This window comes from Artemia franciscana, chromosome 6, assembly GCF_032884065.1.
Source record: "Artemia franciscana chromosome 6, ASM3288406v1, whole genome shotgun sequence".
Classification (NCBI taxonomy): Eukaryota; Metazoa; Arthropoda; class Branchiopoda; order Anostraca; family Artemiidae; genus Artemia; species Artemia franciscana.
The window spans coordinates 3477854-3500275 of NC_088868.1; the positions used below are offsets into that span (position 1 = coordinate 3477854).

The 22422-nt window shown below is 34.1% G+C and overlaps 1 protein-coding gene across 2 annotated transcripts in view; it reads left to right on the forward strand.

The window, feature by feature from the left end:
• LOC136027922 (activin receptor type-1-like) overlaps window positions 1–22422 on the forward strand; it is a 50156-nt gene that overhangs the window by 12285 nt on the left and 15449 nt on the right. For both annotated transcript variants that reach the window (XM_065705365.1, XM_065705366.1), the window contains exons 3-8: window positions 2742–2968; window positions 4660–4876; window positions 12382–12605; window positions 14948–15162; window positions 17683–17905; window positions 21162–21349. In XM_065705365.1, the coding sequence (XP_065561437.1) occupies window positions 2742–2968; window positions 4660–4876; window positions 12382–12605; window positions 14948–15162; window positions 17683–17905; window positions 21162–21349 (1294 nt within the window). The remainder of the gene's footprint in view (window positions 1–2741; window positions 2969–4659; window positions 4877–12381; window positions 12606–14947; window positions 15163–17682; window positions 17906–21161; window positions 21350–22422) is intronic.

A 22422-nucleotide genomic window follows, 5' to 3' on the forward strand; every position in this document is an offset into this window, starting at 1 on the left:
CCTAAAAAATTAGTGCGTAGACACAGCCAAGAACTCGGAATGACAAGGGAGCCACTATGGCGTGTTCTTACACGCCATAGTGGCGTGTAACAGTGAGGGATAGTGTAGTCCCTCACTGCAGCAATATTTTCTTCTGTCCTTGCACTCTCTTTCCTGTCTGAATAAATTCCCCATGTGGCTTTAAAACATAAATCCACTACAGTCCCATACTCTCTGAACTCCGTAACTCAACTAACAATCGGTGATTTTGGTTGAGTTGCGACCATGGAAACGTTTTCGAAACTGAGTCTGTACACTCTGGTATGATTTTGTCGCAAAATAAGACTCCAGGGAGAATATCTTCTGCTGATTGGTCCAAGAAACTTTTGGGGCAACTATAGCTGCAAATTATCATCCATAGATTCACCTTTCACGTCCTGCAACAAAAAGAACATTCGTTAAAAAATGGATTTCTTATCGAATAAAATATGGGTATGCATCTTTTTGGGTCACCCCATTACGTATACGCATAGTATTTGTTATTGGGAAACATGCATACATTTATGGTGGGAAGACAAAGTTCACGGAGAAACTTTGGGAAGGGAGGTTTCCAGGGGGTGAATTTTTCAGAGGAAATTATGCACTGGGGAAATTTGCCAGAATTCCTAGACAAAATTATTTTCATATTTCTTGCTTCATTTTTTCCGTCTCAATTTTATACGTGGAGTTGTTAAGGGCAGTTGACTCGGGTGAATTTTTACCAGAATTGCAATGTCTTGAGGATATCCGTGGGGAGGGTATTTTTTTGTGGAGGTGGGGCCAGATTTCCTGGGATTATATAAAAAACGATCGGAAATTAATTAAAAAAATAGAACAAGAAGCTTCTTTAAAAGTACAAAAAAACTTTAGCGTAAAGTGTGAGGTGTTGAGGAGGAGGCAAAGCCGTCTCTATACGCAATAATTTCTCTTCGTTTTAAGTCTTTATGCGGCTTGCTTTTTTAAGTTGCAAGTTAGAAAAAACTTGCTTTTTAAAATTAATAATCTGGAAGTGGTTGCCTGGTTTAGCCTCTTTTTTGTATGTGAATGTGTAAACCTTTTGCGCTTCTTTTGTAATTAGCCTGTAAGTATTTTCTTTTTTGTGGGAACTAGTCCAAAGATTTATCAAAAAGTTTTTGTAATTTTTATGAAACGATTTCGTTTTGGCTTTTCTAGAAAAAAAGAAATGTATTGTGGAGATTTTTCCATCATTGGTAAAAAAAAGTACTTGAGTTGATATTTCAAGACAGTGTTTAGATCCATTACGGTATTAAAGTTTTCGACTCGTCTAGTAGATCTTTAAAAAAAAAACAAGTATTTTTGTTTGGCCCAATTTTTGGTTCCATAAGATGTGGAAATGTTGCGAATAACTATAAAAATTTAAATTATTCATGGCTGGTGCCATGACTACGGTTGTTTAGGAGACTTACTCAGGGAATGATCACTATCTATAAGGACTTTGTATTCACACTCATTTGGTACAGATTTGTAGGTACACTCGTAGGTGCAACTTTTTTTTTTTGTAAGAGGATTGTCAAGGGGGTAATGATGGTTGAAGTACAAAGGACAGTAAAAATGAAATCTGGCTGTTTGGAATGATCAAGTCGAAATTTTGAAAATACTGGAATGCTGTGGAAATGCTCGCTTCATTGGAAAATCTTCTATCGATGTCTTGTGCCATTACTTGCGGTGTTATGAAGCCTTACTGTGGACATGGCTAATGTCTATAAGAACTTCGTATTTACCCTCGTTAGGCACAGATATACAACTCAGTTATTAGTGCAACTCTTGTTTTCGGTAAGGGGTTTTGTCAAGGAGACATAATGGTTGAAGTATCAAGGATAGTGAAAATTAAATCTCATTGTTTGAAATCGTTAGGCGGAAATCAACACAGCCTTAATGTATCTTCTCTCTTTTAGAGTTAACAGATGGCTAATATTTGAATCTTTACCAACAAAAAGTTTTATAGAACTTAACTAACTACTCTTTTATATTTTATGGTTCAAATGCGATTTTGTTTTGAAAAGTTCATAATTTTGAAATAAGCAAAGTAAAATCTTAGAAAATTAATATTTCTGGTATGGAAGATGTTTGTAAAAGAGAATATGTAAAAGAAGATATATGTGTAAAAGAAAGCGTTAATGATAAAAATGTTATATTTTATGTTCTTGGCAAAAAAAAGCTCAGTTTTTGTTTAGAAAGAAGGACATTTTTTGCATTATAATATTTCATAAAATTTGTATATCTTCCAGAATGGTAGTACATCCAATAAAGCTTCGAGACCCACCATAAAAAAGGACAGTGAAGCCTGCCAAATATTATATTATAAATTAATCTAAAAAACATTAGAGATTTCAAAAATATGCGGACAGGACCCCTCCCCCTTCCATTTGGCTATATGTCTGCTTAGAACACTAATAGAAGCAATTATGGCTTTAATTTTTTTCGTCCATTGGCGCCATACACCTCTTCAGGTAAAAAAAATTCTACAAAATATCTAAAGAAAGTTAAAATTTTCCGAAAATGCACAACAATAAAAAAGAAAAAGAAAAAAAGTAAGAATATTCCCGATCAACCTTCAAAAAAGAATATGCTATATCCCCCTTTTTTGTGTGGATCGTTGTTTTTGTGTAGAAAACTAATTCTAAGGTTAGAATAAGTGAATTTAGGTGTATCTATTTATGGCCTTCAAATACCATAACATTGATTTACCTGTACAATTCCAGATTCTATAGAAAGCGAAAAAGGTGAAAGTATCTGGGGAATAATTGGTAGACGTAAGGTAACACCCATTAAAGAAGAAGAAGAAGATGATGAGTATGATGATTATGATGAAGACTATCATCGTGCAAGTAGATTGCCAACACGATTGTCAGATATGCCAAAGTTCAATTGCTATTCTTGTAACCCACCCGATTGTGAGGATCTCACTGAATGCCAAGGAGCATATAAAGTAAGCAGATAATTTGTTATAAGTGAGTCATGAAGGCTCGGTTTCTTTTTAAAAATTTACGACTGGGGTATATAAGGGGCTTCATATTTCAAGGAATCAATTACAAGCATATCCAGATTCTAGTTTTAAAGGAAACAAAGTAACAATAACAATTCTTTACGGTTTTTGAGGAAAAGAGAAGAAAATGCGAGTTTAACTAACCGTCCTACTCCATAGGAGAAAAAATGAAAGAAATTTAATCGTTTAATTTCCTGATATTTAAAGCCTTAAATCTGTGTTTCAAGCATCGGACTTTGATATTTCGGTAGAAATTCTAAGAAATTAACTTTCTATTCCGAAGTAGTAGTTTTCTCTGAATATATGTAAAATGATACAATCTAATTTTTTTTTTACGAGGAGAGGGAAGGGAAGTTTTGAGTACTTTTTTTTTGGAATCTATAATTTAGATTTTTTTTTGTAAAACTGTGGGTTTCTCAAATTCATGGTTATGTGTGGGTATATAGAAGTCGCTGATGGCAGGGGTCAGGTTCTGAAGCGCTGGCCCTCTGAAAAACGGAGTACGATTTACTAGAAGTTTTCCAGAGAAATTTCCTACGGATTGTTTTGGGTACCCAACTGACTGACCTTATCTTAAACAGTAAGCTGTAAAAAAAATGCGGTTTAATCTCGCTTTCTATGGCTATAAATGGAATTAAGATTGAGATGGTTAAGGACACGTTCTGTGGATGAAGCAGGACATGTTGCCAAGATTGTCCTTATTGGTCAACGATCCAGGGTAAAACGATAAAAAGGTCCTCCCCGAGTGAAGTGGGAGAAATTTGTAAGGAAGGATTGAAGGGAATGAGAACATACTGGGAGGGTGTAAAGAAGAAGGCTTTGAATAGATTGGGATGGAGGAGGAGCCTGCATACCTACAGTGGCCTCATATGACTTAGTGATGCAGTGAGTTGGTATTAGTAGCAGTATATAGAAGTTGGTACTAGGCACGGATGTAGAAAAATATCTTGCCAAATTTGTTATGTGAATACTGTTTTCCTTATAAAGAGGGGTTAAATATGTTTAGAAAAATGTGGAATCTTAAACACACGTTTTGATCTTGTTTTCTCGTTGTACTCCTTTGTCAATGCGAATGATAATTAACTAGTTAGAATATAGTTTTGACTAGCTCCCCTTCTTCTCTCTCAGCTTTGTGAGCTAGCTGTATTTTTAAGGCCTTCATGTCGTGTGAAGTCTATCTGAGCGTAGCTTAAAGCTGGCTAAGGAGATTCAGGTCCTGTTGAAGAAGGGCGTGACTTTTTTCCCTTTTTAGACGGAGCCAGGTCCAAGGTTATTTTCCTTTTGGCGGAGGAGAAGAGCCGCCCAGATTTTCTGGGTGAAAGGGTTTGAAAAGCCTGTATTTTTTGTCCGAACTTTACAAAAATGTGGAATTTCATGTGTATTTGGTCTTTTGATGTTTTCTGAGTTGGCTAGATGGATGGTACCGTACTTCATCCTTGGGTTTTTAGTCATTTGTTTTTCCATCTAAGCTCAATAGTGAAAAACTTACTAATACATGGAGTTGGGGTCTTTTTAAGGTTTATGAGACGCCCCCAATCCTTAATAAGAATGCCTTGAATATTTGCTTCTGTTGTTTTTAAGCCTTCCCTGGGGGTTGCCCTATGTGCACTGATGATTATTTCGTTTTGTTCTAGTGTTGGAAGTCAAGAGTACGAGAAGTATCTGGAGATGAGCAGGTCGCCCGAGGTTGCACAACCAATGCTGATCAAGTTGCTTTTTATTGCGCTCCTGGAGAGACTGAAAGTGCTCAAGCTTTTCAGAAAGAAGGAGCTCTGTATAAGATTGAGTGCTGCAGTGAAGAATTTTGCAATAACGGAACTTTTCCTGAATTGCCTGTTGCAACGTTTATAGGTGAAGTTTTTCAAAGTGTTTTATGGTGATAAATACTCTAACATCATGTAACTTATCTATTGACCATCGTAGCTCATTGGTCAGGTCTTCCTTCGAGCTTTTAAGAAAATGCTGGCTTGATTGCAAAGGACGGCGAAATTTTTTGTGAAAAGATTTTTATTTCTTGTGATAATGAACATTCTAATTATTTAAATCTAATATTAAAATATTCAATCAAAAATGATAAGAGATTAGAACTACCTGGAATGACACATAATATAAAGCATGTAGATACAATTGTAGAAATTTCCAATAAATTTGACAAAGATCCAATCTGAAAGAAAAAAACTTTGTAAAGTAGATAGACAAAAAACAATACAGTAGCTTAAGAGACGATGATAGTTAAAATAGTTTAATATATATCAAAAATTTGCATAGAGGTTGTTTATGATAATAACTATGAGCTCCGCTTTCTTTCCATAATTTCTACAAAGAAGAAAATTGACACACAAAAATAATAACTGACTTGAGTAGTTTAGCTGCACCAGACTAGCTGCACCAAGGTAGTCTTGAAGGCTCCTCTGACTATTTAAAATATGACGTGGCGAGAGCAAAATACTTTAAGAACAGATGCGTTTGACTTCGCACATCGATTCCGAACGATCTTCCTGAGGACGTTCTCTTTCAAACTTTGATCTGATGACTGCTTAAAAAAAGATTTAACATACAATTACAACCTCATGATGATGAAATGCGATTTGAAATTATATTCCTGTTCTCTCTAAATTGTTATCTGTTGACTCTTTTAAAAGAAAAATTAACATTCATTAACAAATTTGCGATGAAACAATGGAATTTGGAACAATTTTCCTAAAGACTTTCTATCAAAAACTGTAATCTGTTGAATGCTTCAAAAGAAAATTTAACATTCATTAATAGCTTCGTTATGAAGCAATGGAATTTGGAACAATTTTCCTAAAAACTTTCTATCTTTCCTAATAACTTTCTAAACTTTCCTAATAACTTTCTATCTAAAACTTTAATTTGTTGACAGCTTCAAAAGAAAATTTAACATTCATTAACAACTTCGTTATAAAGCAATGGAATTTGGAACAATTTTCCTAAAAACTTTCTATCTTTCCTAATAACTTTCTAAACTTTCCTAATAACTTTTTATCTAAAACTTTAATTTGTTGACAGCTTCAAAAGAAAATTTAACATTCACTAACAACTTCGTTATGAAGCAATGGAATTTGGAACAATTTTCCTAATAACTTTCTATCTTTCCTAATAACTTTCTAAACTTTCCTAATAACTTTTTATCTAAAACTTTAATTTGTTGACAGCTTCAAAAGAAAATTTAACATTCATTAACAACTTCGTTATGAAGCAATGGAATTTGGAACAATTTTCCTGAAAACTTTCTATCTTTCCTAATAACTTTCTAAACTTTCCTAATAACTTTTTATCTAAAACTTTAATTTGTTGACAGCTTCAAAAGAAAATTTAACATTCATTAAGAACTTCGTTATGAAGCAATGGAATTTGGAACAATTTTCCTAAAAACTTTCTATCTTTCCTAATAATTTTCTAAACTTTCCTAATAACTTTCTATCTAAAACTTTAATTTGTTGACAGCTTCAAAAGAAAATTTAACATTCATTAACAACTTCGCTATGAAGCAATGGAATTTGGAACAATTTTCCTAAAAACTTTCTATCTTTCCTAATAACTTTCTAAACTTTCCTAATAACTTTCTATCTAAAACTTTAATTTGTTGACAGCTTCAAAAGAAAATTTAACATTCATTAACAACTTCGTTATGAAGCAATGGAATTTGGAACAATTTTCCTAATAACTTTCTATCTTTCCTAATAACTTTCTAAACTTTCCTAATAACTTTTTATCTAAAACTTTAATTTGTTGACAGCTTCAAAAGAAAATTTAACATTCATTAACAACTTCGTTATGAAGCAATGGAATTTGGAACAATTTTCCTAAAAACTTTCTATCTTTCCTAATAACTTTCTAAACTTTCCTAATAACTTTCTAAACTTTCCTAATAACTTTCTATCTAAAACTTTAATTTGTTGACAGCTTCAAAAGAAAATTTAACATTCATTAACAACTTCGTTATGAAGCAATGGAATTTGGAACAATTTTCCTAAAAACTTTCTATCTTTCCTAATAACTTTCTAAACTTTCCTAATAACTTTCTATCTAAAACTTTAATTTGTTGACAGCTTCAAAAGAAAATTTAACATTCATTAACAACTTCGTTATGAAGCAATGGAATTTGGAACAATTTTCCTAATAACTTTCTATCTTTCCTAATAACTTTCTAAACTTTCCTAATAACTTTTTATCTAAAACTTTAATTTGTTGACAGCTTCAAAAGAAAATTTAACATTCATTAAGAACTTCGTTATGAAGCAATGGAATTTGGAACAATTTTCCTAAAAACTTTCTATCTTTCCTAATAATTTTCTAAACTTTCCTAATAACTTTCTATCTAAAACTTTAATTTGTTGACAGCTTCAAAAGAAAATTTAACATTCATTAACAACTTCGCTATGAAGCAATGGAATTTGGAACAATTTTCCTAAAAACTTTCTATCTTTCCTAATAACTTTCTAAACTTTCCTAATAACTTTCTATCTAAAACTTTAATTTGTTGACAGCTTCAAAAGAAAATTTAACATTCATTAACAACTTCGTTATGAAGCAATGGAATTTGGAACAATTTTCCTAATAACTTTCTATCTTTCCTAATAACTTTCTAAACTTTCCTAATAACTTTTTATCTAAAACTTTAATTTGTTGACAGCTTCAAAAGAAAATTTAACATTCATTAACAACTTCGTTATGAAGCAATGGAATTTGGAACAATTTTCCTAAAAACTTTCTATCTTTCCTAATAACTTTCTAAACTTTCCTAATAACTTTCTAAACTTTCCTAATAACTTTCTATCTAAAACTTTAATTTGTTGACAGCTTCAAAAGAAAATTTAACATTCATTAACAACTTCGTTATGAAGCAATGGAATTTGGAACAATTTTCCTAATAACTTTCTATCTTTCCTAATAACTTTCTAAACTTTCCTAATAACTTTCTATCTAAAACTTTAATTTGTTGACAGCTTCAAAAGAAAATTTAACATTCATTAACAACTTCGTTATGAAGCAATGGAATTTGGAACAATTTTCCTAATAACTTTCTATCTTTCCTAATAAATTTCTAAACTTTCCTAATAACTTTATATCTAAAACTTTAATTTGTTGACAGCTTCAAAAGAAAATTTAATATACATTTACAACCTCTTGATGAAGCAAAGTAAAAAACTAGTTTTTTTTAATCTACTAGAAAGTACCTAGTGTCGCAAACGTAGGAATATATACAATCAGCCTATTTCAAGTCAAATGTAAATAGGTGAATAAATATAGAAACACTTTATTTTATTTATACAATAGCTACAGGGTGACTCTTCCTCCGTTTTTTTTTTCTATTATGCTACGTCCTATTTTTCAAACAGTTTTGTGCTAACGGACTGTAAGTAAGGAGTGACGCGGCTCAATAGCAACCGAAACTCTAAGAAACGGAGTTTTGATACCGATAGATATGTCAAAAGAATCGGCTTATCATGCTGACTTCAAATATATAAATTTCATAATGCTTAGTGTTACATGTCACATGTTATGAGCCTGAGGAAATTAGCTTGGTTTTTCAAAATGGGGAAAATACCCCTACAAGTCCAAGAATCTTAATGAAAATCACACCATAGATTCAGCGTATCGGAAAACCTTTTTCAGAGGTTTCAACCTCCTATCTACAAAGATGTGGGATTTTATATATTTTGCCAGAAGAAAGATCACAGATGCGTGTTTATTGTTTTTTTTTTTGGTTTTTTATTTTGTTTGTTTGTTTTTCCCACGGGTGATTGTATCGACACAGTGCTCCTAGAATATTGGTAGAGGGCTTATTCGAAATGAAATTAAAAGTTATAGTGCTCTTTTTAAGTGATCAAAAAGATTGGAGGGCAACTAGGCCCCCTCTCCCGTCCGTTCTTTCCTAAAATTTTGAGGTAGCCATTTTGTTCATCATAGTTGAAAGACCCCTAAAACCAAGCCTTTGAATATAGCACGTCCCCCAAAGCTCCAGGGAAAGGTCTAAGTTATAATATTTGCATTTTATAACTCACCCATAACATTTTTGGGTGAGGGGTCAAATTTTCTGCTGCGGTTTTTTCACGGTTGGAATTTTTTTATGGGGAGAGAAGTTTTCAGGTAAATTTGTCAGGAGAAATTTGACACTGGGGGTATTTGCCAGAATTCCTATGCAAAATTCTATTCATATATCTTACTTTCTCTTTTCTGTCTCAATTTTACACGTAGGAGCTATTAAGGGTAATTACCAGGGGTAAATTTTCACCGGGATTAAATTGTCTTGAGGATATTTCCGTGGGGAGGGGGATTTTCCCGTGGATTTAATTATTCACAAAAAACGATCAGGAGTAAAAAAAAAATCAATTTAAAGTAAGGAGCAACATTAAAACTTAAAACGAACAGAAATTGTGGCGTGTATGAAGGGGGTTGCCCGCTCATCAACACCTCGCCCTTAACGCTGAAGTTTGAATTTTGTCCCAATTCTTTACGAACGACTCCTGAAACACAAGGGTCGTTTAATTAGAACAATAAGAAGTTTTTTCTTTTTAAATGTACTGAAAAACTTTAGCGTAAAGAGCGAGGTGTAGAAGAGTGGGCTACTTTCTTCATGTACGTTATAATTTCTGGTCGCTTTAAGTTTTAATGTTACTCCTTACTTTCAGTTGAAAAAACTTGTTTGTTTTTTTAATTTAACATTGAGGAAGATTTTTTCCTCATAATTTTTGAATTTTTTCTTTATCTTTTCCCTAGTCGTAGCTTTGTTAAGTCATTGTTTGATCAGTTTCTCGCTTATTATTTTTTTATTTTATTTCTATCCTTTCCGTCATTTTCATTTCTGTTTTCTTAAAAAAGAAAAAGAAAATGGAAATTAGAGAAATGAGTTCCAGAAAACCAATTCAGAGCTAAGAGCCTTCATCAAAGTGACATTGAAGGGCTGTGTCGGCATAACATGAAATTGGAGATCCTTCTCACATTTTTGTAATTCCTCATTTGTAGTTAGTAGTTGTTATGAAAGTACCAAAAGTGGTGTTACTCCTCTGTCTTTGTACCGTTCTCTTAACAGGTACTCTAGGAACTCAGACTTCTAAGAAACAACATACTTCAGATAAACCACAATCTTATGTATAAAATTAAATAAAAAGTATTTGAAATATATAATGCTAATGTAAAAAAAATAGTTTATAAAGTTTTGTGGGCTCAGTTTTGAAAAAATCATCTTATACGAATTACGATTTCTAAAATTCCAAGGGGAGCACCAATTCCTGGAAATATAGTGGAAAGCGGGTGATGTGTTTGTCCAAATTTAGAGGGAGGGGGAAATAATTTTTGTTGTGTTTTATTGTTCTTTAATGAAAATGCTAAAACAATTACCTTTTGAATTAAAATACCAGAAATATATTTTTAATCTAGGGGACGGGGACAGAGGATTTCAGTTCTAATATTAAACTGCAACAGTGTATTTGTATTTATTTTCTATTTCGTAAAAAAAAAGAATGCTGTAAGGGGTTTTCAAAATGCACATTGTGACCTGCTATTACCCGTGTTATGGTCATCCTTTCTATCGCCTACGGTTTCTACGTATATACTCAATTGTTGGCCCCTTTTTTTGGGGGGGGGGGGATTCTGTTTTGCAATTTTTGTCTTATCTTTCTCTTCTGCTGTCCTTGTGTCTATTGGCCTATGTAAGCCATTTTTTTCTTGCGTGGACTTTATTTTCGACGGTTTTTGCTGGAATATGCCTTGGAAACTACTGTTGCCCTCACTGGAGGATCCAAGGGGGCCGGGGTTCTGATGCCCTCTTTCTCTGTTTTTTTTTCTTTTCTCACTCATTTCTAGAATAATAATAATAACAATAATTTATTTTTACCCTCTGCATACAACACAAATGCACTTAAGAGGAGCATAAAAAAATAAAAACAAAAAAGGCAAAAAAAAACAAAAAAACGCACAATTCTTGACAACTTCAGACACTTTAGAAGATTTCTTTTTAAAAGTAGCTCCTTATCGAAAATTTTGTAATTCTAATGAAATGTTATGGGAAATGCAGGTACTTGAGCTGTCTGTCCCCAGCAGTTTATGACCTCTTGGCCGGCCAGTACTAATACGGCTCTTCAAACTCACTCACGCTCCCTTCTGCACATTACATAAACATAACTGAATTAACCCTTTATCCATTGTATTCGTCATGCTCTAGTATATGGATTAAACATCATAAGTTTTCACTGCTGGTGACGCTAGGCACTTGATAGAACGCAAATCAGAGGAAAATCGATAATTTGTCGAAAGTTTGTCAATTTGGTCAATTATTGGCACCTTTGTCACATTGTCCAAGATTTTGCTGTAGATGCGCCCCCGGCTTTCCTTCTTTGAAGGACATTTAATAAGACGTGTAAAGAATATAAAATAATCTGGAATACATTTAGTTATACATTTAATTGTTTATATATTGAAAATTACTTTTAAATTGAAAATGTATTTCGGGAAAAGAAAAAAAAGACGAATTTTTTGAAAATATTACATTTTGAGTGAATGAATAGAAAAATGACTGATTGTATTAAAACTAACAAGCATATAATTATAACAAGGAAAAAAAAATAATGAGGAGTGAATGAAAATTGCCCCCCCCCCCCTCCAGCATAAAATCTAGGTCATGTCCGGTTCTTGCAGTTCTACTTAGCTTCACCGATGCTCATGCTTTCACTGTCTTTGGTATTTAAAAATAAAACTAGTGAAATAGTGTTTTCCACCAGCTAATTTTTGGGTGCTTGAGTGCTCTTTTTCTTGATGGCTAGTTATAAAATAATATTGTTTCTTCGAAACTGACTTGTGCTTCCTTAAGTATGTTTATTCTCGTTGATTTTATCATTTGCATTACCATATCAGTAGCAGGGTTGTCAAATGATATTGACTAATGTGTTTTTTTTTAGTCAAAAATTCGTTAGTCAAATAAAATTTTTGGTTTTCGGGTATGAATGACCCATAATATTCCTGGTTTGCAAAACAAATATTTTAATATAGCTAAAGGAAAGATCTTGGAAATTTATGGCTTTCGGGTATGAGTAGACCCATAGGCTAAGGGCCCTTAGCCGCGTAGAATATTTTCATGATAACTGAAGGAAAGATCTTGGAAATTTCTTGTTTTTGGTAAGAACAGTCTCATAATGGTCTCGGGTCGCAATTTTTTTTTTTTAATTTGGCATCCTTGGTACTTTTAATACTCAGATTCTAAGACGCTTTTGGGGCTTAAAAAATGTTTTCATGCCCTTGACTCTTCAAAACCTTTTATGCTTCGACTTCTGGTGCATGGTTTTTCTGTATTTTTGACATTTGTTCCCAAATAGTTTGACTATCTTTCTTTTTAGATTTTTACGATGAAGAAATTGGCGTGAAACACTATATCCTCCTTGCGCTGGCAGTAATATGCCCTGTTGCTATTGCATTGCTGATTTTTGGTGTGGCGTTTGGGGCTATGCGTCAAAGACATCGCCAGCGAATATCTAGATTGCTTTTATTGGCTGGTGCTCCTGATGACTTTTCATACAAGGACGACATTAAGGCTACTGCTGCTGGTGACAGTACATTAAGGGTATTACTTGAAATTAATTGTTACTTGAAATTATTTTCTTTTTTATATAATTGGCATAAAAGCGCTCATTATGAATTGGACATTTAAATAGGTATTGTGTTTTGCTAACGACTTTTCTCAACTATAAAAGTCATTGTCTTGTCCCCGTGGTAGCTGGGATCAAACATTAAGCCACAGCATTCTACATATAGCCAAATTAATTGTTACTTGAAATTATTTTCTTTTTTATATAATTGACATAACAGCGCTAATTATGAATTGGACATTTAAATAGGTATTGTGTTTTGCTAACGACTTTTCTCAACTATAAAAGTCATTGTCTTGTCCCCGTGGTAGCTGGGATCAAACATTAAGCCACAGCATTCTACATATAGCCAAATTAATTGTTACTTGAAATTTTTTTCTTTTTTAATATAATTGACATAACAGCGCTAATTATGAATTGGACATTTAAATAGGTATTGTGTTTTGCTAACGACTTTTCTCAACTATAAAAGTCATTGTCTTGTCCCCGTGGTAGCTGGGATCAAACACTAAGCCACAGCATTCTACATATAGCCATATACAGCCACAGCATATCTACAGCAATCGATTAATCTAATATACTGCCATTCATGGTGGCATACATATCATTCATGCATTTATGTATTTTTTTTTTTGTTTTGCTTCAAGGGTTAAATAAAGTTTTTCTTCTTTTTAAATGCTGATTGGCAAGAAGAAGGGCTTGAAAGATATAGTTATTATTATACTGTAGCCTGCTCATTTCATGATCCAGCATAAATAAACACATCTTAAACAACTTCAAGGTTCCTTTCAAAGTAACTTAGGAAAAAGTATTTAATATGTCTTCAGACACTTGAGGATGGTGTGCCAACCTCAATATTACCTATGGATTTCCGAAGTTTTTTAACATAAAAAAGTTGTAATTAAGTCAGCTAAAAGGGCTTGGGAGAGTAGTGAAGAAGGTAATATGCCAAATTATTAAACATAGTTTGAAATTATCGAAAGCTACCAGCAACACAGACGTTTGACAGTTAATGTTAAGGTGACTAAGTCGCTAAGGCTCAAACGTACTTAGTAGGATTGGCTCTAGAAAACACTACTACAAATACAAAAATATAAGCAAAAAAAAAATATAAATATAATACAAAAATATAAAAATATAAGTCAGAAGAAGAAATACATGTGCATATGCACTTTGCGTCGCATCACCTGCTCATTTCATGATCTAGCATTACTAATTAGTAAACGTCACACGACAAACATAAGAAACGAAAACCGTGCTGTGTACCGTCTTGTTAAGATCAAACAAATTTTTTCTGTCCCTCTCTTCCCAATGAAAGAAAAAATCAATGTCACTATTTACGTAGGACCTTATTTGACCAACCAGGGTGCAGAATCCCGGGTGCATACCCTCTACATAACGTTTTGCGCCAAGATAGTAACCCTGCAAGTCTGTAAAAAGAAAAAAAGTTTTCAGTGATGGCATTTTTATACGTCGACTTCCTTTATCGTACCAAAATTTTATGTTCATAGATCAGACACGTACGCAGAGCTGTAGCGTAGCTTCGCCAAAATCCTGGGGGGGAGGAGGGGCAAAGCTGGAGCAAAAATTCCCAAATCAAGGGAAAATGACAGTGAAGACTGAAAATTAGCCATATTAAACCATAAAGGTGAAGGTATAACAATATTAAACCATATAGTTTTGAGTTAAACCATATATTGAAACCATTAAACCTTAAAGGTGAAGGTATACTAAAGAAAACTAACCTGTTTTTGCGGATGCTTGAATTGTGCAGGCTTATCTTAGTTTTCAGAAGATTTTTGAAGAAACTAAATTTCTGCTGGGAGAAAGGGCAAAGTGAAGTCTGGGAGGGGTACTTTCCCCCTGCCCCGTAGAAAATTACACCTCTGAGGCAGATCCATGTTTGGGGTTGAGAGAGGGGTGCTTTTCAAACTAGAATCTAAAAAAAGTCTCTAAACACTTTTCAAACTTAAATAATTATGCGTGAATTGTGGCCCTGAGACTCACCCTCGTACTTCCCTGATTTTAGAACTACCTGGATTAAAAATCGAATTAATTTTCCGTATGGCCCTGAGACTCACCCTCGTATTTCCCTGATTTTTCGCGAAAACTTTAGAACTACCTGGATTAAAAATCGAACTAATTTTTCGTTGGCCTGTTGTTCCTCATTGAAAATTGTAATTAATGAATAAACGTGTTAATATTCGTCTAACCTTGCTGCAGCGGGAGTCGAACCCTAGTCTTCCGTATTGCCAAGCAGAGCATCAATTCACTGCGCTACAACAGGTTGTGTAATTAATTAATCTTCTTTTTAAAGGAGATTTTTGAACATTCGGTATCATCTGGTAGCGGATCTGGAGCACCATTGTTAATACAGAGGACTCTGGGGAAACAAATTAGCCTCAACGAGTGTGTTGGGAAAGGACGCTATGGTGAGGTATGGAGAGGTCGGTGGAATGGAGAAAGTGTGGCTGTCAAAATATTTTTCTCAAAAGATGAAGCATCTTGGAATCGAGAAACAGAGGTCTACAGGTAAACAATTTGATATTATATTATGTGGTACGTATTAAGGGATCACGTGGGAGTATCTTTCCAGAGAGAAATTTTTCATGGGGGACGATAATTCCCATGAAGGGGGCGCTGGATTTTCCAGCATTATTTAAAATAAATGAGAAATTAAATAAATAAAAAAAAGTTTTTGCAACTGAAATAATTTGATATTATGTGTCGTTTTTTCCTGCTGCATTTCAGCAAGTGCCAAAATTATTTTCAGGCATTAAAGACATTTTCGTAATTTTATTTAGCTCTTGACTATTTTGGCTCTTGACTTGTAACCATATATAAATGTATATGCACATTTTTGCGTGTGTTGCTATCGCCCTTAGACATTATCCATTAAATATTATCTTATGCATCTAACTCTTTGTTAGACTCTAAGGGTAATAGGATAATACCCTTATAAGGATAATAGTGTAATATGGGTAATAGTAATTGTAAATAAGGGTAATAGTAATATACGAGACTAGGTGGGAAACTATATAGCTATATTTTGCGTAGGTAATTCAAAACACAAACTAGTACAGGTTGTTTCATTGGGTACTTGAAAAATAAATTATTAACAAATTTTCAATGTGGAAATAAAAACTAAAAAGATTGATTGTGGGAGGGAGAGGCTAGCTAATTTGGGCTAGCCTCCTTGGCTGGAAACTTAAAAACTTTAGCTACTCGACGATCCTCATGCCAGAAGCTAAGTCCCAATGTTATTATATTAATAATATAATAATATTATATTATATAAGCTCCCTAACTCCGAAATTCCCTAACCTCCCTAGCTAGCTCTCTAATATTATTAGGGACAATTGTTTGCATTTCTTAGGACGAAGAAGACAGCCATAAATATACATAAATTAACTTGTTACTAGACAGCAAGTTGTTACACAATTTTTATATTATGACAGATGAAAAGGAATTTTATGTGTTGAGATTGAAAAAAAATTGTTATCTCAACTTCACATGTAAAAAAAAAGAAGAAAAAGGGATTTTAACCCAATTCAAACATCTATTTAATCGGATGCATAATGTTTGGGAATGTGCTGCTCCTTGATTTGAACACCACGCTTGTACTACAGATGGGAAAAATCGGAATGTCTAGAACTTAATAGAAAAAGCTTATATCAACTAATTTATCTCCAATTACTATTTACTACAGTTTTCTAATTTCAAAAGATTATAGCGTAAATCTTTAATCTGATTGTTTGATCGTAAAAATTACGTTTAAAAGTCGGAAATAGTACAGCTCACCAAATGTCACACAGGAATCCTTGGAGAACAAATATCTTATTGTTGTAGGCTAGCGAAAAAATTGAATAACTTAGTAGGAAACTAAATAGTTTTATTACGTCAGTGATTCGAAACATTAATAAATTGCCTACAGATTATCAAAGTCGTAAAAAGAAATAAAGAAAAAAAAAGATAGGGAGAGGGGGGGGGGGGGTGGCCAACTGTATTTCTTCTCTCTATATTCTGAAGTTTAACCTCTGGTCTGCTGGAAAGTTGTCAGAAGGGTAGGCTATCTACGAAGAGGGCTTGTTTGAAAGACTCAATAGAAGAACTAGACAATTCAAAAGGGTAGTTTATTTAGAGTATGGTATGGGTAACCTTGCGGGTACGAGAAGAGTTTTAATGGGGATGTCTAGTGCATTGAAGTTTGTTGGGGATGTGTATCTGCGCTGTGCAAAAAACAGGTTATTGAGGTTCAGCCGGGTTTTTCATTTAAACGCGGATCAGATTGTGATGATAATGTTATCCCAGCACTAACAGTTTCATCCAACTCTTTTATCCAAATAATATTATTCGCAGTATAAATTGGATTCACACTTTATCATGAAGAAATTTCTTTATCTTTTCTTTCTCATTGATCTAGATAACCGTATAACTTTTTCATTATGAATAATTTTCCCTCTTTTTTTGTAATGCTATCTTGCGGCGTATGCACCAAAAAGAGAAACAAAAATTGATTGTTGTTTGCTATTAAATCGTATGATTTTTTCACTTGAGTTAGCGTTACGAGATCTGTTGAAAGGGAACACTTCAAAAGGGGAATTATTTGGAAAATACGGCAACGGACGATCATCATCAAATACCTATCATGAAAGAAATTAACATTTAGGGAACCATAGTAAGGGAAGATGAATCTCCTATTAGAAATAGCCTAGTATGGCACCACACTTTGTAAGTGTACCGGCTGCTCTCCCCCCCCCCTTCTTTGGAAATTTTCAGACTTTTTTGGTTTACAGGTTTGGCTGTTAGATGCCTTTCGTAGCTTAGTAAGTTTTTAGTCGACAACAAGCTGAACTTTGGTATGCATAGATGGGTCATAGCCTCCAAAACGCCGAAAAGAACCGCCAAAAATTGTCTGTTTGCCCTTTTTTCCTCGAAATCGTCCGTTTTCTTCTATTTTTGAGAAAAGAAAAGAATAAAATGCTCTAAATAGTTCCGAAGACTCTTCTATTTTACTTCTAGTGACGCAATATTCTTTTTATTATTTTGCAGTACTATTCTATTACGTCATGAAAACATTCTTGGCTATATTGGTAGTGACGTAATATCGCGCAATTCTGTGACTCAGCTATGGTTGATTACTCACTACCATCCACTTGGATCCCTGTATGACTATTTGAATCGGACTCAACTGACCCCAAAAGAAGCACTTAAATTGTGCATATCGGCAACTAATGGTATATTGCATCTACATACGGAAATTTTCGGCACTCAGGTAATTATTTTTATAGAACATTTCCAATTGGTGCTTCCATTTTTTCCTTTTCAATTTGTGATTAATCTCTTTCTGCTTTCTGATTTGTGCTTCTCCTCTTTCATCTTCCCTATTTGCGCTTTCCCCCTGTCCTTCTATGAATTTCTGCTTCCCCTCCGTTCTCTTTCGAATTTTAGTTTCCCCTCTTTCCTCTTTCCAATTTGTGCTTCCCCTCTGTCCTCTTTCAAATTTCTGCTTCCTCTCTTTCCTTTCTCCAATTTGTGCTTCTCTTAATCCTCTTCCCAATTTTTGCTTCCCCTCTTTCTTCTTTTTAATTTGTGCTTCCCCTCTGTCCTCTTTCGAATTTCTGCTTCCCCTCTTTCCCCTTTTCAATTTCCTCTTCCCCTCTGTCCCTTATGAATATCTGCTTCCCCTCTGTACTCTTTTGAATTTTTGCTTCCCCCCTTTCCTCTTTCCAATTTCTGCTTCCCTTCTTTCCTCTTTCAATTTTCTGCTTTCTCTCTTTCCTGTTTCCAATTTATGCTTCACCTCTTTTCTCTTTTTAGTTTGTGCTTCCCCTCTGCTCACTTTCGAATTTCTGCTTCCCCACTTTCTTCTTTCCAATTTGTGCTTCCCTTCCTCCTCTGTTCAATTTGTGCTTCTCCTCTTTCTAAGCTACACTTCACCTCTTATTTATAAATATGATTTGTCATTTATATATTCGACTTTGTGTGTATTTTTGTTTGTAAAATTTCACACTTACATATTTGTTTTTTTTTTTTTTTTTTTTTTATTATTGGAGCTGATAATTTTAATCAACCTAACTAGCTAATAATAACAATGAATAATTTATTTATCACCTACTTCACAAAACAGAGGTTAAGTGGAGTAAATATAAAAGAAAAACAACAAAAGTAAAACAAGAAACAAATCTAATCACATACAGAAAAAAGACGGATAAGGTGATGAAAACATCCTAGCCTATAAAGCTCTTCAATAGCTAGATTGGCAGATAATCTTTCGAAAGCACTAGTAATATCTGTCGCACAATACTTTTTAACCGGTTTTGTATTCCGGTAAGAACGAGGTATATATAAAATAAATTTGCAGTACCGGTAATAATTTATGCGAATACGTTTTAGATCACCAGTCAACAGAAGTGGCCTACTACCAGAACAGAAGAGTGCAGAATGATCACAAAAATTTGAGTAAAGCCGAGTTAGCGCTCTTCTCCTATAGTGTCCACGATTTGCTACAATCTTAGAGTAACCGAGCCTCAGCTTATCACCAATATCTTTGACAACACGAGACCGGAGAGCATTCATAGAGTCGCAAACTGTTATACCAAGCCAACGAAACGATTTAACACGAGGAATCTTAAAACCACTGCAGTATTGTGATTCTGAACAATTATTACCGTTGAAAACAAGAAACTCGCACTTGTCAATATTTAGGTACAGGCCGATATCGGGGAAAGTAGAAGTAACTGACTTCACTGAACGGGCAAGACCAGACTCAGTTTGACTAATCAGAAGAAGGTCATCCGCATAAGCCAGATATGAGATATCAGATGGTCCTAGTAGGCACGTAGTCGATATTTTTGATAATACATTTTCAATACAAGCATTAAAAATATATGGCGAAAGAACTCCCCCTTGTCTTACACCGCAACGAACAGGGATATGATCAAAATAAGAATTATCTAATGACTTAAGGCGAAGGTAAGAATTGGAGTACCAAAAATGAAGCACGTGAATTACCGACGGATTTACTCCTCTCTGGCATAATGCTGTCCGTGCTTGAGTATGACAAACACTGTCAAATGCTTTAGACAAGTCTAGGGTTGCGAAATGAAGTACGCGACGAGTGCGATGGGCGTCTTTTAACAAAGAAGTCAAAGCACGGTGAGCATGCTGACAGCCTAGCCCAGATCTAAAACCAAATTGATTATCATCATTTAGAGCAAGCTTAGTGATATAAGGTAGTAGGAGGTGTTCAAAAAGCTTGCTAAGAGTAGAAGCTACCGTTATGGGCCTATAAGAACTACAAGAAACCGGGTCTTTTCCTTTTTTTAGAAGTGACGTAACGCTACCGCATAAGAATGAGTCGGGCCCACACGAACTACTACAACACATATGAAAAAATGATATGTTCAAATGAACGTTAAGCGTTTGTATAATTTCTTCTTTTGTGTAATATAATGAAATATATCTTATTTTATTTAATTGGCAAGTGCCCGTAACGCCCAATTACGCGACGTCATATTATCTAGCCTATTATTAAAGTAAAAGTCTGTTAACCTTACGATGCTCACATAAGAGTGTTCGTTTTCCCCTTCTTTTTCATTGCTGAGGATTAAAGGCAAGTAAGGATACTTTCTGAGATTTCTTGCTTCCACCAGGTTTTGTAAAAAGAACGCCTTGCTTGGTAAGTATGCTGTGTCTTCAAAAAAAGAAACTATTCTCGTTAATGACTTTGGTAATTATTCCTATTAATCCAACACAAAAATGACCGAAAAAGCATATTTGAAGAACAGGCAACACTGTTAATACCATTATCGATACCATATCGATCGACCAGTTCTTGCTGTAAAAAGAAAAAGCAAAATAGTATAATAGAATACTATTCCCACCGTGAAGAATTGTGTTTAAGTTGGGTATCAGTATTTTGGCAAATCCATGGCTTCGTGAAGTCTTTATGCTAGTATTCTACTTTTCGCAAAAATCAGATGTTTACAATGCCAGTTGGTGAATAGTTATTTTGCTTTGTTTGGTATTTCATGCAAAGTTTTCAGGAAACTGATAGATAGTATACCCACTCCTTTCTGTTGGAGAGATTCAGAAGTCTTGGGAAATTTATGTTTGGAAAATAATAACAATATAAGAATATTGTCACTTCAAGTCTGAAATCTGTTACGAATACATGGATATCTGAACTAAAAAAATATGATCCTTTTGAAGTTTTGTTTCTACATTGCGTGATGTTCGGACATCTTTGTGGTCTTTCAATTTTTTTTTTGGGGGGGGGTGATCTTTTTTGTATTGCACGCGTTAACCCACCCTTTATTGAAGGGCGAATTAATATTTAACCCGTGGTTAACGGCGGGTTAATCTTCATCTCTTCGAATGTACGTTTTTGTGTAGGATAGGGTACTAGTAATCGTCGAAGTGTGGATTGAAAGTCTTCTGTTAACATATTTCCTGTTGACTGATTCTTCATCATTTATGCGTACTTATTTCGTGCTTAAACTTTTTTACTAGTTTATAAACTTTTTCAGGGTAAACCCGCAATAGCTCACAGAGACATAAAATCGAAAAATATATTGGTAAAACTTAATGGTGAATGTGTCCTGGCTGATTTTGGATTGGCAGTAATGCACACTCAGACCACTGGAGAGTTGAATATTATGGCAAATCCGCGTGTTGGTACCAGAAGATATATGCCGCCAGAAGTTCTTGATCAAACGTAAGCAAAAATTTACAGATTTTTGCTGAAATATCATAAAAAAGTTCCTAGACTCAAACTTTAAAAAAAAGACCTGTCTCAGAAGAAAATCAGGAAATTTTAGCTATCTTGTATACGAAAAAGACTATAAAGCATAACAGACTAACCGTTCACGTTTATTAACCCGAACAGGGAAAACTTTCACAAAAACAAGATAAGAAATGATAATGCATATATATTCATATACGCCCGCCTAGAGTCTCAGGCAGGTTGACCAAGAATTTAAAACTGACATAGGACTGTTAATTTGCGTGGAATGACAGGCAAACAGGCGTCTTCTGTCTTAGCCTTTTCAGACACACTCAGGATCATTTATTATTTCCCTACGATAAATCGAATATCTTTAACTTTTCACAGTAGGAGTGGGAATGAGGGCCAGGCAAATACTCAGGTTTTTTTTTTTTGGGGGGGGGGGGTTGCTGGTTGAAATGGTAGAAATGGGGTGCTGGCTGCCCTCTGATCAATAATTAACAAACCATCTTTAAAAAATACTAGTTCAGAATGTCATATTTTTCTACTTGAGTCTAAATTGAAGATAGAAGAAACTTTGAAAATTACAAAGCTAGATAAATTAGTTATAGAGCAGGAAATTTTAGCTATTTTGTATATGGAAAAGGCTACAAAGCTTAAGTTAAAAAAAAGGAAAACTTTTACAAAAACAGGATAAGAAATGATAATGCTGTTCTTTATGTCATAAGATATTTTATTTCGTGACAAATACGTTGATAAATTCTGGTAATATGCCAATCAGATCAAGGCTACCTTTCGAAAAAATATCTGAAAATATCCGAGCTTATTTTTAATCGTTTTGAAACATTGATCGGTTTAGATAACTTCGAAGACCACACTGCCTTTCCAGGACAAAAGTAAAACAGTTCAAAATAGGGATGATACCTTTTTATTGACAGTGAATAGATATAGATTCAAGATTTTATTTAAACTTCTGTACAACACACACAATATATAAAAAAAGGGTCAAGCCGGAGACACAAGGTCGATTGACAAAGACCCGGTATAACAATATAGCAAACCTA